The 20,185-nt window shown below is 38.6% G+C and overlaps 2 protein-coding genes across 8 annotated transcripts in view; one reads left to right on the top strand and one right to left on the bottom strand.

Moving 5' to 3' along the window:
• LOC106085974 (angiotensin-converting enzyme) overlaps positions 1 to 20,185 on the bottom strand; it is a 312,626-nt gene that overhangs the window by 150,685 nt on the left and 141,756 nt on the right. The gene's annotated exons all lie outside the window — the stretch shown is intronic.
• LOC106091494 (sodium/potassium-transporting ATPase subunit beta-1-interacting protein) overlaps positions 1 to 20,185 on the top strand; it is a 198,112-nt gene that overhangs the window by 112,765 nt on the left and 65,162 nt on the right. For all 7 annotated transcript variants that reach the window (XM_059369089.1, XM_059369092.1, XM_059369093.1 and 4 more), the window contains exons 3-4: positions 15,296 to 15,433; positions 19,111 to 19,191. In XM_059369089.1, the coding sequence (XP_059225072.1) occupies positions 15,296 to 15,433; positions 19,111 to 19,191 (219 nt within the window). The remainder of the gene's footprint in view (positions 1 to 15,295; positions 15,434 to 19,110; positions 19,192 to 20,185) is intronic.

The raw sequence follows: 20,185 nt of genomic DNA, 5'->3' as shown, positions 1-20,185 counted from the left end.
TATAAGCAAACTAAATTTCGCCTAAATCGCCCCACCCATTTCCGACATCTGGCATTTTTGGAAATAGGGTAAAGTTTGGATGTTAGATTTACTTCATTCTCTTGGTTTTGATGTTGGATTGGAGTAGCCGAAACCTTTGTCCCGAAAGTGGATGTTAGATTCATACTCTACTCTCAAAGACTACATTCGAGCTACATATATATGTGTGTGATCTACAAACACCTTTCATTTGACACCCATATTTTGGTTTTGGGTGGTGGGGAGGCACCTCAGAAATGCATTTTTTGTCAGATTTTTCCTCTGTTTTTAAATACCTTTCATTTGATACCCATATTGCCCAAAGCGGTAAAAGTGTCCTGTTGGGTGGTGTTTTTTGGGGGTGGGGAACCGCCCGGCCATTAGAATGACTTTTCTATGCCAAGCTCGTACTCTACTCCTAAACACCTTTCATTTGATACCCATATTGTCCCAATTGGCAAACATGTCCGTTCGGGTGGGTTTTGGGATGGGGCGTCCCCCCAGTTTAATTGACCCCAAAGTTGTATACCAATTTCGTGTTTTTGGGTTACTATAAGGTGGCATATAAAATTTCGCTTAAATCGGTGCACCCATCTCCAAAATGTGGCAATTTTGAAAATTCCGGTTAGGGGGAGGGTCCGCCCCCCCTCGAGGACATCACAAAATGTTGTACCCTATTTTCACCGGGGGTCCAAACTCTACCGTCTGTAAGTTTTATGAAAATCGATAGAGTCGTTTTTATAACCACCACCATAGGATGGGGGTTTACTTATCTGGTACTTATCGCGTAAAGCTAGCCCCTTGAAAATTTTCACAGATACTTACTTTTGATGTAGGTTGTGGGGAATTACAAATTGGTCATATAGGTTCAGATTTGGATATAGCTCCCATATAAACCGCTCGCCCGATTTGGCTTTTTGATATTCTGGAAGCCGCAATTGTTATCCGATTTGACTGAAATTTTGCACGTAGCGTTTTGTTATGACATTCAACAACTGTGCCAAGTAAGGTTCAAATCGGTCTATAACCTGATATAGCTGCCATATAAACCGATCTTGGATCTTGACTTCTCGAGCCAATAGAGGGCGCAATTCTCATTCGAATTGGCTGAAATTTTGCAAGAAGTTGTTTGTTACGACTTCCAACAACTATGCAAAATATGTTTCATATCGGTTCCTATAACCTGATATAGCTGCCATATAAACCGATCTTGAATTCCAATTCGGTTCATAACTTGATATAAAATGATCTCGTGGTTATATTCTTTAGCCTATAGAGGGCGCAACTATTATTCAATTTGGCTTAAATTTTGTACAACGACTTCTCCTATGAACTTGAACATGCATGCCCAATATGCTCGGAATCGGTTATTAGCTGCTATAGCTCCCATATAAACATATCAACCGATTTGATCTCTTGAGCCTCTAAAAGGCGCAATTCTTATTCGATTTGGCAGACATTTTTCAAAATGACTTTTACTATGGTTTCCAACGTTCAAACCAAGTATGGACCGTATCAGTCCTTAACCTGACATGGCTCCAATTGCATGGCAATTTGTATCCATTATCCTTTGTTTGCCCATAAAGAGATCCTGGGCAAAGAATTCGACAAATGCGATCCATGGTGGAGGGTATATACGATTCGGCCCATAGGTTTCGACGAAATTTGATTTTCGAGGCGTTCGGAAGACTATTCTAGGTTGGCTAATGACACAAATGCTCTGTCCTAGCCAATTAAAGTAAAGTGATTTGTAAAAGTATGCAACTGAGTTTTTTTTCACCCGGTTCCCTTATTGGTGTGGGCTGATGTCCTTTCTCCTTTTTGTATTGTTTTAGTTGAGGGTCAACCAAGTTAATCGTTGGCTGTATGAAGTCATGCGGGATTTTCCACTTTTACGTTTCATTTACATGCCACATTCAAGCTTCGTTTGAGGGGTTTCAATGTTGGCTATTCATATCGAGTGGCACGTCACAGACTATGCCACTTACACTCGAATGCAATCACCTGCTAGCGTGTGGGTGGTTGTAATTTCATATTAGACTTTAGAAGTAAACAAACATCAGCCCTTCAGACTCCTTCCCCTCCATGAGATTTCAATTTCATTCAGAGTCATCCATCCGCTTGGGGCCATCACACACAATGAATGGTCTGCGACGTAGAGAGTGCATGGTGTGCGCGGTGGCCATGGGGTAGGCAGTCAACTCATATTCCACATTGCAAGATTCTCCTTAAAAAACGAACACAACAGCATTAGAAGTGTGACATCATGTTCAATTGGTAGTGCGTTTGATTAATTTTTCTTTTTTAAACAGTCTTGGCTCGTTTATGGTTGGCGGGCTGTGGTGGCTGCTTGGTCTCGCTGTGGTTCGTTCTATTAAACGTGACATGTTTTTTATGCGACGCGCAGTATAATGTGCAGTGTTGCTGTTGCTTTTGTTTCCTAGAGTTCAATTAAGTCGAGTCATAGAGGCGGTGTTGTTAAGATGATGGCAATGATGTGTTAGTTGAGGCGAACCAAGTCAAAGGGGGCCAACTAGGGGGGCGTTCTACAAGTGATTTCCTTGATTATTACACAAACAACTTTGAATTTAGGTACTTAAAAACACATTTTTTAATGAATTAAATTTTTAATGTTCCTAATCATTTTAAAATTTGAATACAATTTAAACAAAGACTTTAAGTGTTGATCATAGATACGCCTAAAGTGAACTCAAGGGAACAAATGATAAAAAACTCGAACAATTTTTTAATAATTTTTTTTGAATTAAAAAAAAAAACAAGTTATAGTCCGACTCGGACCATAAATAGATGCTGAACATTGTAGAAGCCATTGTGTAATATTTCAGTTCATTCAGATAAAAATTGCGCCTTGTAGGGGCTCAAGAAGCAAAATCGGGAGATAGGTTTATAAGGGAGCTGTATCAAGCTATTGATCGATTCAGACCATATTAGACACGTATGTTGAAGGTTCTGAGAGAAGCCGTTGTACAAAATATCAGCCAAATCGGATGAGAATTGCGCCCTCTAGAGGTTCAAGAAGTCAAGATCCCAGATCGGTTTATATGGCAGCTATATCAGATTCTATACCGATTTACGCCACACTTAGCACTGTTGTTGGAAGTCACAACGAAACACCTCATGAAAAATTTCAGCCAAATCGGATGAGAATTGTGCGCTTTATTGGCTCAAGAAGTCAAGATCCAAGATCGGTTTATATGACAGCTATACCAGATTATGAACCAATTTCAATCATACTAAGCACTGTTGTTGAAAGTGCTACCAAAACACCACGTGCAAAATTTCAGTTAAATCGGACGTGAATTGCGCCCTCTAGAGGCTCAAGAAGTCAAGACCCAAGATCGGTTTATATGGCAGCTATATCAAAACATAGACCGATTTAAACCATACTTAGCGTAGTTGTTGGAAGTGCTACCAAAACACTACGTGCGAAATTTAAATAAAATCGGATAAGAATTGCGCCCTCTAGAGGCTCAAGAAGTTAAGACCCAAGATCGGTTTATATGGCAGCTAAATCAAAACATGGACCGATTTGGCCCATTTACAATACCAACCGACCTACACTAATAAGAAGTATTTGTGCAAAATTTCAAGCGGCTAGCTTTACTCCTTCGGAAGTTAGCGTGCTTTCGACAGGCAGACGGACATGGCTAGATCGACTTAAGATGACATGACGATCAAGAATATATATATTTTATGGGATCTTAGACGCATATTTCGAGGTGTTACAAACAGAATGACGAAATTAGTATACCCCCATCCTATGGTGGAGGGTATTAAAAAAATGTATAAAAACTGAAAAAACTGAATGAATTTCATTTTGGAACTCGGCTCCTTCTTGTAGAATGGGCACCTGTAGCTTCCAGCCACGTGGCTTTGGTTTTTGTCTTCGCTGCTTGAACACAGCACGCAGTCTCTAGCTATGTGTCTCTCCGTCCTACATTTTCGGCTGAGTCTGAATCTATCCACCTGAGACTTACAAATTCCAGACACTTAAAGCACCTTGTTACTGACACTTTCTCTCTTTTCCGACACGAGGTCCATCCAATCTTTATATATCTCATTTTGAGAGCTCGATTGGCTACTTCAGTGGGCTGGCTAAATTTTGCAGTTTGTGTACCTCCATAAGATTTCCGTAAACTTTTTGTTACATTTTCCTCTAGGTTTGTTTACTCTAGAGCTTTAGCAAAGGCCATGCATGTCTTCATTTTGGTTGTAACGTCACCTTAGCGTAGAGGTTGGCATGAACGCCTATGACGCTGAACACCTGGGTTCGAATCCTGACGAGACCATCAGAAAAAAAAATTTCAGCGGAGGGGAAAACCTCCAACTGCTAGCAACATTTGAGAGGTACTATGCCATGTAAAACTTCTCTCAAAAGAGTTGTCGCACTGCGGCGCGCCATTCGGACTCGGTTATAAAAAGGAGGCCTCTTATCATTGAGCTTAAACTTGAATAGGACTGCACTCATTGATATGTGAGAAGTTTACCCCTTTTCCTTAGTGGAATGTTCATGGGCAAAATTTGCATTTGTTTGTCATCCATATCTCTGCACTCAATGAGAACCTCCTGATTTTGGGTCTTAATTTCGACTTGACCGCGAGTTATTGTTCAATCTTATCCTTGAACTTCTCGGCAATATTCAGGGTAGGGTTTTTTAGCTCCAGAAGAAGATCACTCTTTTCGGTCCTCTGTACTTTGTTGACCTCGTTACCGAGCTCCTGCAGGTCTGGGTCGAAGCGGATTTTTTTGAGGACGTCGGAGAATAAAGTTACCTCCTTAGAAGATGCATTGTGTCTGGTTTAACTTTTCGGGGTCTTATTTTCTCTTTCCTCTTAATGGTTTTTCAAACTCCTTTGTACTGGGCATACTTTTACAAATCACTTTACTTAACTTGAGTTTAATTGGCTATGACAGAGCATTTGTCCCATTGGCTGAACTGTAAATTAGTCTTCTAAACGTATCGATCTTCAGGGCCCCTCTTAAATCTCTAACTCTAAGTCTCGAGATGTCTTTCACCACTTGATCTTTCCATCGGGCTTTTGGTCATCCCGGTTTGCGAGTACTACAGTGATCGCCTTCAAAAAAACTTCTTCCCTGGAGCTTCTTCACTCATTCTGACAACGTGACTTAGCCAAAGCAACCGTTGTATTTTGAAAAGTTTAACTATGCTAACGTCGCAAAGTGGAAGAAAATAAAAAAAAACCTAGTACAAAATATGTCGTAAGAGAATGGGTAGAGATATCTCTTTGATGGGGGTTAGCGACATCGTATGCAAAATTGCAAGGCCCTAAGTTGTCTGGGCGCCTGGACAACTCTGGATCGACAACTCGCCTCTGGATTGTCTCGACATTCTGAGTCGATCTTGCCATGTCCTTCCGTCCGCCTGAAAATATGCATAGGTATTTATTTTTCATGTAGGTCGTTGCAGACTGCAAATGGGCCATATCGGTTCAGATTTGGATATAGCCTCCATATAAACCGATTCTCGGATTCGACTTCTTATGCCCTTAAAAGCCTCAATTTTCATCCGATTTGGCTGAAATTTGGAACAAAGATCTACGTTGTGACTTTCAACATTCATGCCAAGTATGATCCGAATCGGTCTATAAACAGATATAGCCCCCATATAAACCGATCCCCGGATTTGACTTCTTGAGCTTTTAGAAGGCTCAATTTTCGTTCGATTTGGCTGAAATTTGGAAGAAAGACTTGAGTTATGACTTCCAACGTCCAAGTCAAGTATGATCCGAATCGGTCGATAAACAGATATAGCCCCCATATAAGCCGATACCCGGATTTGGCTTCTTGAGCCCTTAGAAACCTCATTTTTCATCCGATTTGGTTGAAATTTGGAACAAAAACTTGTGTTATGACTTCAAACAGCTATGACAAGTTTGATTCGAATCGGTTCATAAACAGATATAGCCTCCATATGAACCGATCCCCGGTTTTGGCTTCTTGAGTCCTTAGAAGCCTTAATTTTCATACGATTTGGCTGAAATTTGGAACAAAGATTTGAGTTATGTCATACAACATCCATGCCTAGTATGATCCGAATCGGTCTATAAACAGATATAGCCCCCATATAAACCGATCCCCGGATTTGACTTCTTGAGCCCTTAGAAACCTCATTTTTCATCCGATTTGGTTGAAATTTGGAACAAAGACTTAAGTTATGACCTTCAACAGCCATGCCAAGTATGATCCGAATCGGTCGATAAACAGATATAGCCCCCATATAAACCGATCCCCGGATTTGGCTTCTTGAGCCCTTAGAAGCCTCAATTTTCATCCGATTTGGCTAAAACTTGGAACAAGGACTTGAGTTATGACTTTCAACATCCATGCCAAGTATTATCTGAATCGGTCGATAAACAGATAAAGCCCCCATATAAACCGATCCTCGTATTTGACTTCTTGAGCCCTTAGAAGCCTCATTTTTCACCCGATTTGGCTGGAATTTGGAACAAAGACTTGAGTTATGACTTTCAACAATCATGCTAAGTATGATCCGAATCGGTCTATAAACAGATATAGCCCCCATATAAACCGGTCCCCGGATTTGGCTTCTTGAGCCCTTAGAAGCCTCAATTTTCATCCGATTTGGCTAAAACTTGGAACAAAAACTTGAGTTATGACTTCCGACAGCTATGACAAGTTTGATTCGAATCGGTTCATAAACAGATATAGCCTCCATATAAACCGATCCCCGGTTTTGGCTTCTTGAGCCCTTAGAAGCCTTAATTTTCATACGATTTCGCTCAAATTTGGAACAAAGACTTGTGTCATGACTTCCAGCATCCATGCCAAGTATGATCCGAATCGGTCGATAAACAGATGTAGCCTCCATAGAAACCGATCCCCGGATTTGACTTCTTGAGCCCTTAGAAGCCTCAATTTTCATCTGATTTGGCCGAAATTTGGAAGAAAGACCGATTTGTGTATGTTTCGAATATGGACAAGATTTTTGTGTTCACTATCATCGCTCTTTAGTACTTTTTGTACGATTTTGAATTTCAAAATTCCTTCTTTGCTGAGAAAAATTCAAATGAAACATTCTCCACCGACTTCTCTTTGCTTATTGTCTATTTCTTCTATTGTTCATAATTTCACGAACAATTTTAAAGTTCCGGTACTTATTTAATGTAAAAGCGCCTGAAGTTTGTGTGTAGTAAAATTTATTACAATCACTTCAAATGACATGACACAATACATGCTGCTGCTGCGGGGCACTCAATTGTGGTTTGTTCAACATCATATTCAGAATATTTATTTGTTCAACATTCTGGGCATTGGCAAGCGTAGAAATGGAGCGCAGAATATGCGCACGTACTTCAATAGATGAAAATGTGTAGCTATTATAGTACAGTGGGAAAAGATACAAATTAAATAAATTTATATCTATGAAAATCAAAATATAAAGACCTTCAGTTGTATATTTTTGTCACCTTTTTTGGATTAGATTTAAGTCTTGGCTAAATTTTTTTGGTAAATTTAATAAAAAAAATGTATGTGTTGTTAAGCATTTTAATTTTATTATGGCATAGTTCGTGTTAAATGTAACTAAAGTTCCAGCCCTGTATTTTTTTTTATTTATATAGTTTTTATAATACCTTCTGATTTATGAGCCCCATTATTGTCACTCGCTGTACTTTTATGTAAATCTCTTTATGCATGAGTGTTGTATGTGTTTGTGTGTGTGTGACGAAACCTACATCAATTTATTTTTTGTTGTTGGTTTCTTTTTTTTTATCAGCGAAAATTTCATTAAATCTCTCGTCTCTCGTTTATTATGGCATTGCTCAATTAAAGAATCATTTAATTTAAGCAACCGACCAACCCATCACAAACACCACTACCGCCGCCACCTTCACCCTTTCAGTACATCACCAACAACAATGTTCCTTGTTTGCGTGCCTCGAACGATAGAATAATGCTGTAATAGTTGTCGCTGTTTTTTTTTTCATGTTCTATTGTTTTTGTGATTTTGCTATCGTTGTTGTTCTTGCTGCTGCATAGCATAGAAACAATTTGATGCTGTTGTTGTTGTTGCTGCTGCTGCTACTGTTTGAGCTGTCAAGACAAAACTATGCTAAAAGTTCACTCACAATTGCTTTTTGTTGCTGGCACCATGATATTGCTGTTGTTGTCAGTGTTGCTGTTTGCTGTTGATGTTGCCGTTATTTTTGGGAGGTTTTATAATGTGTGCTCTGTGCTCTGCTCTTTTATAACATGTGTGACACACCAAATACTGTATAGGAGTATTGTCAGAATTTGCCCTTTCAAGGGAACGAGGTGTGATTTGGAAGGGAGAGGGCAAGAAGAAAAGAAAACAAAAAAATAATAACAAAATTAAACTGTTGACAAAATTAACAAAAAAAAAAAATCAATAAATAAATAAAAGTTTGAAAAAATTTTATAAAAAATATCTATTATCCACACATCCACACCCAGGGACTGAGATCTGTTTTAGACTGCCAGACCACAATACGGTCCTGCAGGCGGAGATCCGGGCGATCACGGAATGAGTGAAGTGGTGTGGTGCTGACGCGAGGACGTCGATTGTGAACATCTTTACCGACAGTAAAATTGCCATAAAGGCAATAACAACCAGGACGGTAAGGTCACGAACAGTCTTGCAGTGTAAGAAGGAGACTATTGCTTTCCCTGAGGATGGGAAAATCCGAATCGTTGGGGAGCCGGGTGAAAGGGCAGACGATTTGGCGGTGAAGGCCAGAACTGCCGCTAATAAACATGGTTAACCCGAAGCCTTTTGGGTCGACGCAGTCCGTGTTAAGGGAGTGGTCGACGAATGCGCATGCAACAATGTGGAACAACGAAACGGTCGGTAGGACGGCGAAAATCCTATGGGGGGATCCAATTCGTGAGAAGACCAGGCTATTACTGAAAGGAAGCAAGAAGGAGGTCAGTATAGCTATTGGTATCATAACGGGTCACATAGGACTACGAGGCAACTTAAGTAAAATTGGTGCGGCAAGTGATAGCATGTGTAGGGCATGCGGGGAAGATGATGAGACGTTGGAACATTTCCTTTGTCATTGCCCAGCTATCGCGTACAACAAATACCGGTACTTAGGTGGAGACACAATATCAGACATGAACCATCTTAAAGGAGTGGTATTGAAAACAATTAAGGATTTTGTATGTAGCACGGAATTCCTCCTCCCCCTTACCCCAATTTTTAGAAACGCCAGATCTCGGTAATGAGGGGTACACATCTAATCAAATGGGCTCAAATAAGAGGTATTTAAGTGTAGAATACGAATTTGATATTTATAGGTGGTGGGAAGTGTTTGGGTAGCCGCCCCTCCTTAAAAAACACCCCCAAAAAGGTCAAATTTACGGCCATAGCCATATGGGGCTCAAATGAAAGGTCTTTGGGTGTAAAGCACTAATCTGATAACATTATTCGGGAAAAAGAGTCTATGGGGTCATCCCCACTCCCATAACACCACCCAAATAGTAAATATTTGTTGACCATTGCAATATTAGGCTCAAATAAAAGGTGTTTTAGAGTAGAACACGAATCTGATATACATTTTCAGGGCCAAGTCACTCAGTGGCCACCCCATCTCCCAAAACACTCCCCAAACCGTACATGTTAGCCGACTACGGAAATATGGGGCTAAAATGAAAGGTATTTGAAGTAGACAACGAATCTGATATCAATATTCGGAACCAACTGTCTACGGGACGTTCCACCCCCATAACAGCCCCCAAATAGGACGTAGTTGCTCACCATGACATTTTTGGGTTCAAAGAGAGTGGAGCACGATGTTGATAATTTTAAGCATCCAATCCTCAATATCGGACATATTTGCTGACTATTACAATGAGGAGCTCAAATGAAAGGTTTATGTGATTAAAAAACGAATTTAATATCGAATTTTGGGGCAAAATGTTTGGGCCCCTTAAACCAATGGCAATATGGGGTTCAAATAAATGATATTTGAAAGTAGAGCACTATGCTAATATTTTTTCAAAGCAAAATGTTTGGGGGATGGCCCCACTCTCTAAAACCCCAAAATCGTATATAAATACCGACCATGGCTATATGGCGCTAAAATGAAAGATATTGAGAAGTAAAGCACGAAATTGATATTCACTTTGGGCACCAAGTTTCTCGGGTTCCACCCCAGCCGCAAAACACCCCCAAACGGGACTAATTTACTGCCCATGGCAATATGGGGTTCGAATAAAAGGTATTTGGGTGTAGAATACGTATCTGATATTCAAAAGTGGGACCAAGTATTTGGGAACCGCCTCTCCCCTCAAAGATGACAAGTTTACCGACCATGGCAATATGGGGCTCAAATCAAAGGCATTTGAGATTAGAAAGCAAACATAAAATCAAATTTTAAGGCCACGTGTTTGGGGGCAATGACAATATGCTGATATTTTTTTAGGGCTAAGTGTCTGTAGGGCCAACCCACCCCCCAAAACACCTCTAAATCGGACATACATATTTATCGACCCTGGCAATATGAGGCTTATATGAAAGATATATGGGAATAGAGAACGAAATTGATAACCACATTCGGCACCATGTTTCTGGAGCTCCACATCATCCCCTAAACCCACCAACCACCACCCTGGGGCCCTTTCCGCTCCCAAAATTCCCATGACGAACATTGAGCTCTAATAAAGTCTTTTAAGAACTCTCCGAGCAAATTCATAGACCAATAAAGATCATATGGAATTCACATTATACTCTTAGTCAAGCGACTTACATTACCACTTTCTCAATATTCAAAGGATAATTTTGTTCCATATATTGTAAAAGAAGGCGCAGCGGACCGGGCACGGTTCAGCTAGTCTACTTCAAAAATTAAATTGAGCCAAAATTTCCAATGCATTTTTTTATTACTTTTTATTACTTCTTTGATTATTTGCCCGTAGTTCTGTTTTAGTGCCTTTATAGCCTTAAAAACATATTCCAGTTCAAAGTATTTTATGTTACTTCTCGCATAGTTTCAGCCGAAGTAAGCCTTAGGCAAATGGCCAAAATCAGAGAGTACCAAACAACAACAAAACTCTCTTACCAAATAGTCATTGTAACACTTAAAGCACCTTTTGCCATGCACCATGTATTTGGGTGGAGATAGAGAGAGAGAGAGAGAGAGAGAGAGAGTGCAAAGCACATTGACACACACACATACATACATGCATATGCACTAAATAGGTTTGCACTAAAGGATATTCATTGTGCACACATAACACGCTTTTCTGTTATTATTTGTCTTCATGCTGCTGTTGGCGTCTCGCTAGGCCAACGCCATTGCGGAAAGGGGCTTTGAAAAGTGTTACTGAACTACTTGCAAGTTCATATAAATTCGAGTATTCTTTTATGTGTATGTAGGCCCATATGAGTGTGTGAAAACTCTAGGGTGTGTGTTTGTCTATGTGTGTGTGTGTGTGGTGTGTAGTGTATAATTACATAGTTTGTTATAACCCAATTTAAGGCTACGCCAAAATTGTGTAGTAAAAGGTGTTCCGGTTTAGTTTCCAAATCTGGGCTTTCCCTCTACTGTTTCTAAATGCGGCAGTATTCTTTTTTTTTGGCGTTTTTTTTGTTGTCATATAAATGTTTGCCGCTGTAATTGGGGTGTTTTTAGGGGATATGTGTAGATTTTCTAATTTGGTTAGGAAATAAGAGTTGCACTTCAAAACTAAGACAATATGAAGTAGGGAGAAATATAAATTTTGTATAAAATTTTTTATTTATTTATTTGACTGAGGGACCAAGATTTACCTGTGTTCTGTCATTTCGATACTTCAAATAGAACATACTTGGCCTTCAACATTTTTTAATTAAATCGGTTTTGCCCATTGTTATACCCTACACCAATCCTGTGGTATTATAACATATTGCATTTGTTTCTAACACCTAGAAGAAAGAGAGATTGACCCGTTGATAAGTATACCGATCGACTCAGAATCACTTTCTGATACGATTTAGCTATGTCCGTCTGTCTGTCTGTCTGTCCGTCTGTCCATGTTAATTTGGGTACAAAGTACAGATCGCAGTTTTCATCTGATCGTCTCAAAATTTGGTATAGGCGTGTTTTTCGGCCTTGAGACATTGTTATACCCTACACCACTACTGTGGTATTTTAATTTAGTGTAGTTGTTTGTAACACCTAGAAGAAAGAGAGATTGACCCATTGATAAGTATACCGATCGACTCAGAATCACTTTCTGATTCGATTTAGTTATGTCCGTCTGTCTGTCTGCCCGTCTGTCCATGTTAATTTGGGTACAAAGTACAGATCGCAGTTTTCATCCGATCGTCTCAAAATTTGGTATAGGCATGTTTTTCGGCCTTGGGACAAAACCTATTGAAATTAGAAAAAATCGGTTCAGATTTGGATATAGCTCCCATATATATGTTGGTCCGATTTGCAGTAATAATGCAATAAAATGGTCATTTGTTCACCGATTCTCTCGAAATTTGGCAGGAAGGATTTTTCTATGACTCTCGACATAAGTGGTGAATTTCAAAGAAATCGGTTTAGATTTAGATATAGCTCTCACATGTATATACCGCCCGATTTTCATTTCTAGAACCACTGCAAGCGCATTTATTGACCAATCTTGCCAAAATTGTGCACAACGCTTTCCTTGATGACTACCCCAATATTTGAGAAGTTTGCGCGAAATCGGTTCAGATTGAGATATAGCTCCCATATATATGCTCGTCCGATTTTGAGATATATTGAAATAAAGTGCTCATTTGTTAACCGATTCTTTCGAAATTTGGCAAGAAGGGTTTTCTTATGACTCTCGCTATTACCCATGAATTTCAAAGAAATCGGTTCAGATTTAGATATAGCTGCCATATATGTATATCGCCCGATTTTCACTTCTAGAGCCATTGCAATCGCATTTATTGACCAATCTTGCCAAAACTTTGTACAACGCTTTCCTCGACGACTACCACAATATCTGAGAAGTTTGCTCCAAATCGGTTCAAATTTAGATATAGCTCCCATATATATGTTCATCCGATTTGCAGTAATAATGCAATAACGTGCTTAGTTGTTAACCGATTCTCTCGAAATTTGGCAGGAAGGATTTTCTTATGACTCTTAATATAACTGGTGAGTTTCATAAAAATCAGTTCAGATTTAGATATAGCTGCCATATATGTATATCGACCGATTTCCACTCCAAGAGCCACTGCAAGCGCATTTATTGACCAATCTTCTCAAAATTTTGTACAACCCTTTCCTCAACAACTACCACAATATTTGAGAAGTTTGCACGAAATCGGTTCGGATTTAAATATAGCTCCCATGTATATGTTCATCCGATTTTGAGAAATATTGCAATAAAATGCTCATTTGTTAACCGATTCTCTCGAAATTTGGCAGGAGGGATATTATTATGACTCTCGCTATTACCAATGGATTTCATAAAAATCGGCCCAGATTTAGATATAGCTGCCATATATGTATATCGCTCGATTTCCACTCCAAGAGCCACTGCAAGCGCATTTATTGACCAATCTTCCCAAAATTGTGTACAACGCTTTCCTCGACAACTACGACAGTATCCAAGAAGTTTGCTCGAAATCGGTTCAGATTAAGATATAGCTGCCATATATGTATATCGCCCGATTTTCACTTCTAGAGCCACTTCAAACGCATTTTTTGACCAATCTGGCCAAAATTGTGCACAACGCTTTCCTTGATGACTACCACAAAACCTAAGAAGTTTGCTCGAAATCGGTGCAAATTTAGATATAGCTCCCATATATATGTTCATCCGATTTTGATAAATATTGCAATAAAGTGCTTTTTTGTTAACCGATTCTCTCGAAATTTGGCAAGAAGGGGTTTCTTTTAACTCTCAATGTTACTGGTGAATTTCAAAGAAATCGGTTCAGATTTAGATATAGCTGTCATGTATGTATATCGGCCGATTTTCACTCCAAGAGCCATTGCAAGCGGATTTCCTCGCCTCCAACGCTTTCCTCCCCGACTACCACAATGTCTGAGAAGTTTGCTCGAAATCGGTTGAGGTTTAGATAGTGCACCCATATATATGTTTGTCAGATTTTGGGTAATTTGCAATAATGTTGTCATTTGTCAACCGTAGTTATTATAGATTGAACATATTTGCTTGAAATTTGATAGGGATTGTTTAATAACCTCTCTGAAAACATCCGCCGAGATTCATCAAAATTGCTCCCACATTGTGCTTATATGGCAGGTGTAGGGTATTATACAGTCGACCGACTTTTGCCCTTCCTTACTAGTTTTCCCATGTATTATCCCCCAGCCTTCAAAAAAATCCCATGGCCAGAGTATACAACTAAGCTGCTTCAACTGAATGGGGCCTGCCAAGACACCATGTCTTCTCATTTATTATGCCTTCAAATTACTTTGCCTTATGACATCGATATCCATTCACAGAACATCCATTAAAAGAGGCCGTCCCAATTAAATCTTCTAATTCTCACATACTGCATACTGCCATCAAAAGTCATTTCGGACAATTTGATCATCATTTAGAATGAATGTGCGTGACCTTGTCGCACATATTCGGGTCATTCATCATTTCAGAAAAGTACTCAAGAGTACTCAAGAGATGGCGACCCCCCTCACAGCACACACTCCGGCAAAAGCGAACATTCTAAATTCCGTCTAAGCAAGCACCCACAACTACAAGCATGTCTTACAAATAATGCGAGAGTGTGAGAGCATGTAGATGACGACAATGATGGGGATGAATAACAACAAAATGATTACTTCACCCACTTTAAACCAATTAGGCTCAATTACTCGGTTGTACTTCTCTTGACAGAGAAGTATGCGACAGAGCGAACAAACGAACCGATGTTTATGGGGAAATTAAAACTAAATGAAATATCTGGTTGTTGTTATTGTTTTTCTTAGTAAAAGAAAATTGTTGTATTTGTATTTATATCCAAGTCTTTGTTTTGTTGTTTTTTTTTTTTTATATTCTATGATAAGGTGGAATATTTCATTTTGTTTTAATTAATCGACTGACATTTATTTTCATTGACCCCCTGTGTCTGCTGTCTGGGCTGTTTAGGCTTTTATTTTTGTAGCCTTTGTTTATTGTTCCTAAACATAACAATTTTATGAGACTTTTTTCTTTTTGTTTATTACTATATACAATAGTTGAGTTGAACTAAGTTTCTTGCTTCGAAGTTGCAAAAGTTTGTTTATTAATGTGTTTTGTTTTATTTTTCTCTCTCTCTTTACAGATAACCATAATCGAACGCCAAGTATTCGATTTTCTCGGATACATGTGGGCGCCCATATTTGTAAATTTCTTTCATATACTATTTATAATCTTTGGATTTTATGGAGCATATCATTTTAGAATAAAATATATAATAACAGTAAGTATTGAAACAATTTCTTTTTGAAATATATACAGTGTCGGGCAAAACAAAAGCAACGCTTTTTACATTTGAAATGAACTTGTGATTGTTAAACGTACACTTAACACAGATTAATGGAAATTACTAGAGGACTTCTGAATCTATAAAATTTTTCGCGATTTGTAGCTATGTTGGCCTTTAAATATAACAAGTAAAAGCGTGCTAAGTTCAACCGGCCCGAATCTTGGGAACCTATTACCATGGATTCTGCAAAAAATGTATACAAAATAAATTTAGTTGAGGGACTTAAATTTATTCTATATACCAAACTTCTGTTAAACCAGCTTTTAGGAACCGAAAAGGGATGATCGAGAGACCGTTTTATATGGGAGCTATATCAGGTTATAGACTATTTGGCACAGTTGTTGGAAGTCGTAACAGAACACCGCATGCAAAATTTCAGCCAAATCTACAAAAAATTGTGGTTTGTAAGGACTCAAGATGTCAATTAGGGAGATCTGTTTATATGGGAGCTATATCAGGTTATAGACCGATTTGGACCATACTAGGCAGAGTTGTTGGAAGTCATAACAAAACACTACATGCTTAATTTCAGCCAAATAGGACACAAATTTCGGCTTGAAAGGGCTCAAGAGTCGAACCTGGAGATCGGTTTATATGGGAGCTGTATCAGGTTGTATACCGATTCCGACCGTACTTGGCACAATTCTTAAAGGTCGTAAGATAACATTACGTGCAAAATTTCAGCGATGTCGGACAAAAATTGCGGCTTATAATGGCTCAAGAAGTCAAATCGGGAGATCGCTTTATATGTGAGCTATATCAGGTTATACACCGATTCGGACTGTACTTAGTATAGTTGTTGAAAGTCATAACAGAACATTACGTGGAAAATTTTAGCCAAATCGGGCTAAATTTGCGGTTTCCAGGGGCTCAAGAAATCAAATCGGGAGATCGGTTTATATGGGAGCTATATCTGGTTATAGACCGATGTGGACTGTACTTGGCACTGTTGTTGGAAGTCGTAACAGAACGCCACAAGCAAAATTTCAGACAAATCGGAAGAAAATTGCGGCTAGTAAGGTCTTAGAAAGTCCAATCAGGAGATAGGTTTATATGGGAGCTATATCAGTTTATAGACCGATTTGGACTGTAGTAGGCACAACAATTGGAAGTCGTAACAGAAAACTACATGCAAAATTTCAGTCAAATCGAACAATCGAACAACAAATTTGCGGTTTGTAATGGCTCAAGAAAACAAATCGGGAGATCAGTTTATACGGGAGCCATATTATGTTATAAACCGATTTGGACCGTACTCGGCAAAGTTGTTGAAAGTCATAACAGAACACTACATGCAAAATTTCTGCCAAATCGGGCAAAAATTTCGGCTTGTAAGGGCTCAAGAAATCAAATCGCGAGATCGGTTTATATGGGAGTTATATCGAAATTTGAACCGATATGACCCATATGCAATCCCCAACGACCTTCATTAATATTAAGTATGTGTGCAAAATTTCAAGCGGCTATATATATATATATATACACTTCATATGGCCTTAAGCGAATATTTCGGGTGTTACAAACGAAATTACTAGATTAGTATATATTGGGTTGCCCAAAAAGTAATTGCGGATTTTTTAAAAGAAAGTAAATGCTTTTTAATAAAACTTAGAATGAACTTTAATCAAATTTGCTTTTGTTACACTTTATTTCTTAAGCAAGCTAAAAGTAACAGCTGATAACTGACAGAAGAAAGAATGCAATTACAGAGTCACAAGCTGTGAAAAAATTAATCAACGCCGACTATATGAAAAATCCGCAATTACTTTTTGGGCAACCCAATAGTATAAAAATAAGAGCTTAATGATCGCAGATTTTCTTTGCAAATGGAAAAGAAAAGTCAGAGATAATAAGACACACCAACCACTATGGGACGCGTTTCGTCTTGGATTAGAAGACTTTTCAACCATATTAGGTGTGATGGCTTGAAGGGCCGTGCGTTGGCATGTTGTATTTGAATCGTATTTATTGAAAAAACGCCTCTATGATACAATTACCGCATTAACCACGCTCAACAACTCACTCTATTAGCTGTACTTTGTCCCAATGCATGTGTTTTCGTGCAATGACAGACTTTTTTTCTGCGACAATTACACTACTTCCATGGTGCACATGATTTTGTGCATATGTTGGAAGTTGTATTGATGGCTTCGAACGCTAGACAACGGCAACGGCTCTCGCTTTTGCTCCGTGTGTCCAGGTCCTAATCCCGGCCGGGCTCTGTCGAATATTTTTAATTTTTAAGTATTTCGCCTGTTACGGCGAAGATAATTATATTCAATGTTTTTTTTTATACCCTCCACCATAGGATGGGGGTATACTAATTTCGTCATTCCGTTTATAACATCCGATATATTCGCTTAAGATCATATAAATTATATATATTCTTCATCGTCATGTCATTTTAAGTCGATCTAGCCATGTCCGTCCGTCCGTTTGTCTGGCGAAAGCATGCTAACTTTCGAAGGAGTAAAGCTACTCAGATCGGACTATATTTAGATATAGCTGCCATATAAACCGATCTGCCGATTAAGGGTCTTGAGTCCATAATAAGCGGATTTGTAGCCCGATTTCGCTGAAACTGTGACTTGTGTAAGAGATCTCGGGACCTTAATCAAATATGATCCAGACCAGCCTGATTTGCATATCACAATGGATATGGCAGTGGAGTTGTTATAAAAGAGAATGGTTTATTTATCCATGGTGGTGGGTATCCAAGGTTCGACACGCTTTTACATGTTTTACATTTTCTGGGTTATCGGAACTCCTAGAGCTCACTTATAGGGTCTACATATGATTAAACAATAACTCTAAGTGAACTAATTAAACAAATATTTCCTTTATTTACTATTAGGCTAGCTAGCAGTTACCTACGTCTGGTCTGTATGGACTTAATTGCCGTCTCGATAAGCCTTGATATTAACATTCATAGTGAAAGTTATTACTTCGATAAAGTGAGAAATTTCTCACATGTCCACCAACCGCTTCTCTTCTTACTTCAAGCAAAATCAAAATACAAATATTGACACAGACTGACTGACATAACTAAAAGAGACGCCACAGTTTTTAATAAATTTTACTTTTATTTCCCACACACACATATAAGCTGTATTTTTTTTTAACATTTTCCAGTGAATTATTTTTTTTTGTTTTTTTTTTTACATTTAACTTGGAGTGTGGGGGTGTCGATTTTGTAACCCAACGTTTATGAGATTTTCACTTAAAGCTACAAATAAAACGAATTCATTGAGGGAATAACTTCCGAGGACAGTGAAACTTTTTTCTTTATCTTATCTCAGCGATCAATAGACTTCAAATGATAATAATAAAAATATTATCATTTTCCGCAAACATTGGGGTGTGGACTTGGACGTTTTTGTTTTGTCTACTTGGGTGGGGGACTTTATATGACTATCTTCAAGTGTGCCCGCGTTGAATCAATGAGCGTCGGAATATTCATTACTGTTTACCTTAATGCCATGAATAATTGTTTTCTGTGTAATAATAGATCGATGTTATCATGAATCATAATAAACGAGTTTTTATTTTTACTGTTGGTTGATTTTTTTTTCTCATCTTTTCCCCTTTGCTTATCTTTTGTTTCATTTCAGTATTTAATATGGAATTTTCTATGGATTGGCTGGAATTCATTTTTAATATGTTTCTATCTAAATGTGGGGACATTGGATAGGGTAAGTACAAGAATATCATTGTCATCATCATCACCACCATCATCATCCATAGCATGTCATGTCCGCTTTTAGTCATATGGTCATTTTGGATCTTTGGCTAATATTATGATGATATAAGGCTTATAAACGAACAGCGGGTTATTGAACTTGTGGTAAAAGTTAATAATAAAAAATACAATAACCAAGCCACATATCTTTTGTCATTGCTAATCCCAGATATGTGCTTTTAAAGATGATTTAATTCCTGGGGATAATTTTTTGTAATATTTTTATAGTAGTCAACAATGTGAGTAATTATGGTTTCGAAAAGCCTTATGGTACGAGTATTTGATAAAAAAATTATTTCAATAAAATAAAAGCTTTTCTAAAGAAAAAATATTAATCCGACCCATCCCACTGTAGATACATAACTAAGCCAGTAATCGGCTTGTTGTGCGCTCTAAATACTTAAAAGTAACCTCGAAAAAGAAAATTTAAGTCAGCAACTCCTTGTTGCTTAAAACATCCCTAATTGTTTTCCATACCACTCCCCTTAGTAGGTTTATGTCTAGTATTGTTTCCCCACCTTAGTACCGGTATCTGTTATCCGCTTCTCATCATCTCCCCGCATGCCCTACACATGCTATCATTTGCTGCACCGGTTTTGAATAAGTGAGCTCGTAGTCCTACATGCCCTATTATGATACCAAAAGCTTTTCTGACCTCCTGCTTGCTTCCTTACAGTCTTCGCACAATCCGTACCTATCCATAGGATTTTCGTCGTTCTGCCGACCGTTTCGCTGCTCCACGTTCGTAGCCCACGCTCTTAGAAAGGCTTCGGGTAAACCAAGTTTGTTGGATTACCCGGTTTTTCATTCCCCCAAACGATGCGGATCGTGCCATCCTCAGAGAAGGCGTTCATCTCGTTCTTAGACTGTAAGACTGTTCTTGATTTTACCGTCCTGGTACTTATTGCCCTTATGACCTGTTTATTGTCCCCAAAGATGTTCACACT

This window comes from Stomoxys calcitrans, chromosome 5, assembly GCF_963082655.1.
Source record: "Stomoxys calcitrans chromosome 5, idStoCalc2.1, whole genome shotgun sequence".
NCBI classification, from domain to species: Eukaryota; Metazoa; Arthropoda; class Insecta; order Diptera; family Muscidae; genus Stomoxys; species Stomoxys calcitrans.
This window is presented reverse-complemented; position numbering and strand designations above follow the sequence as displayed.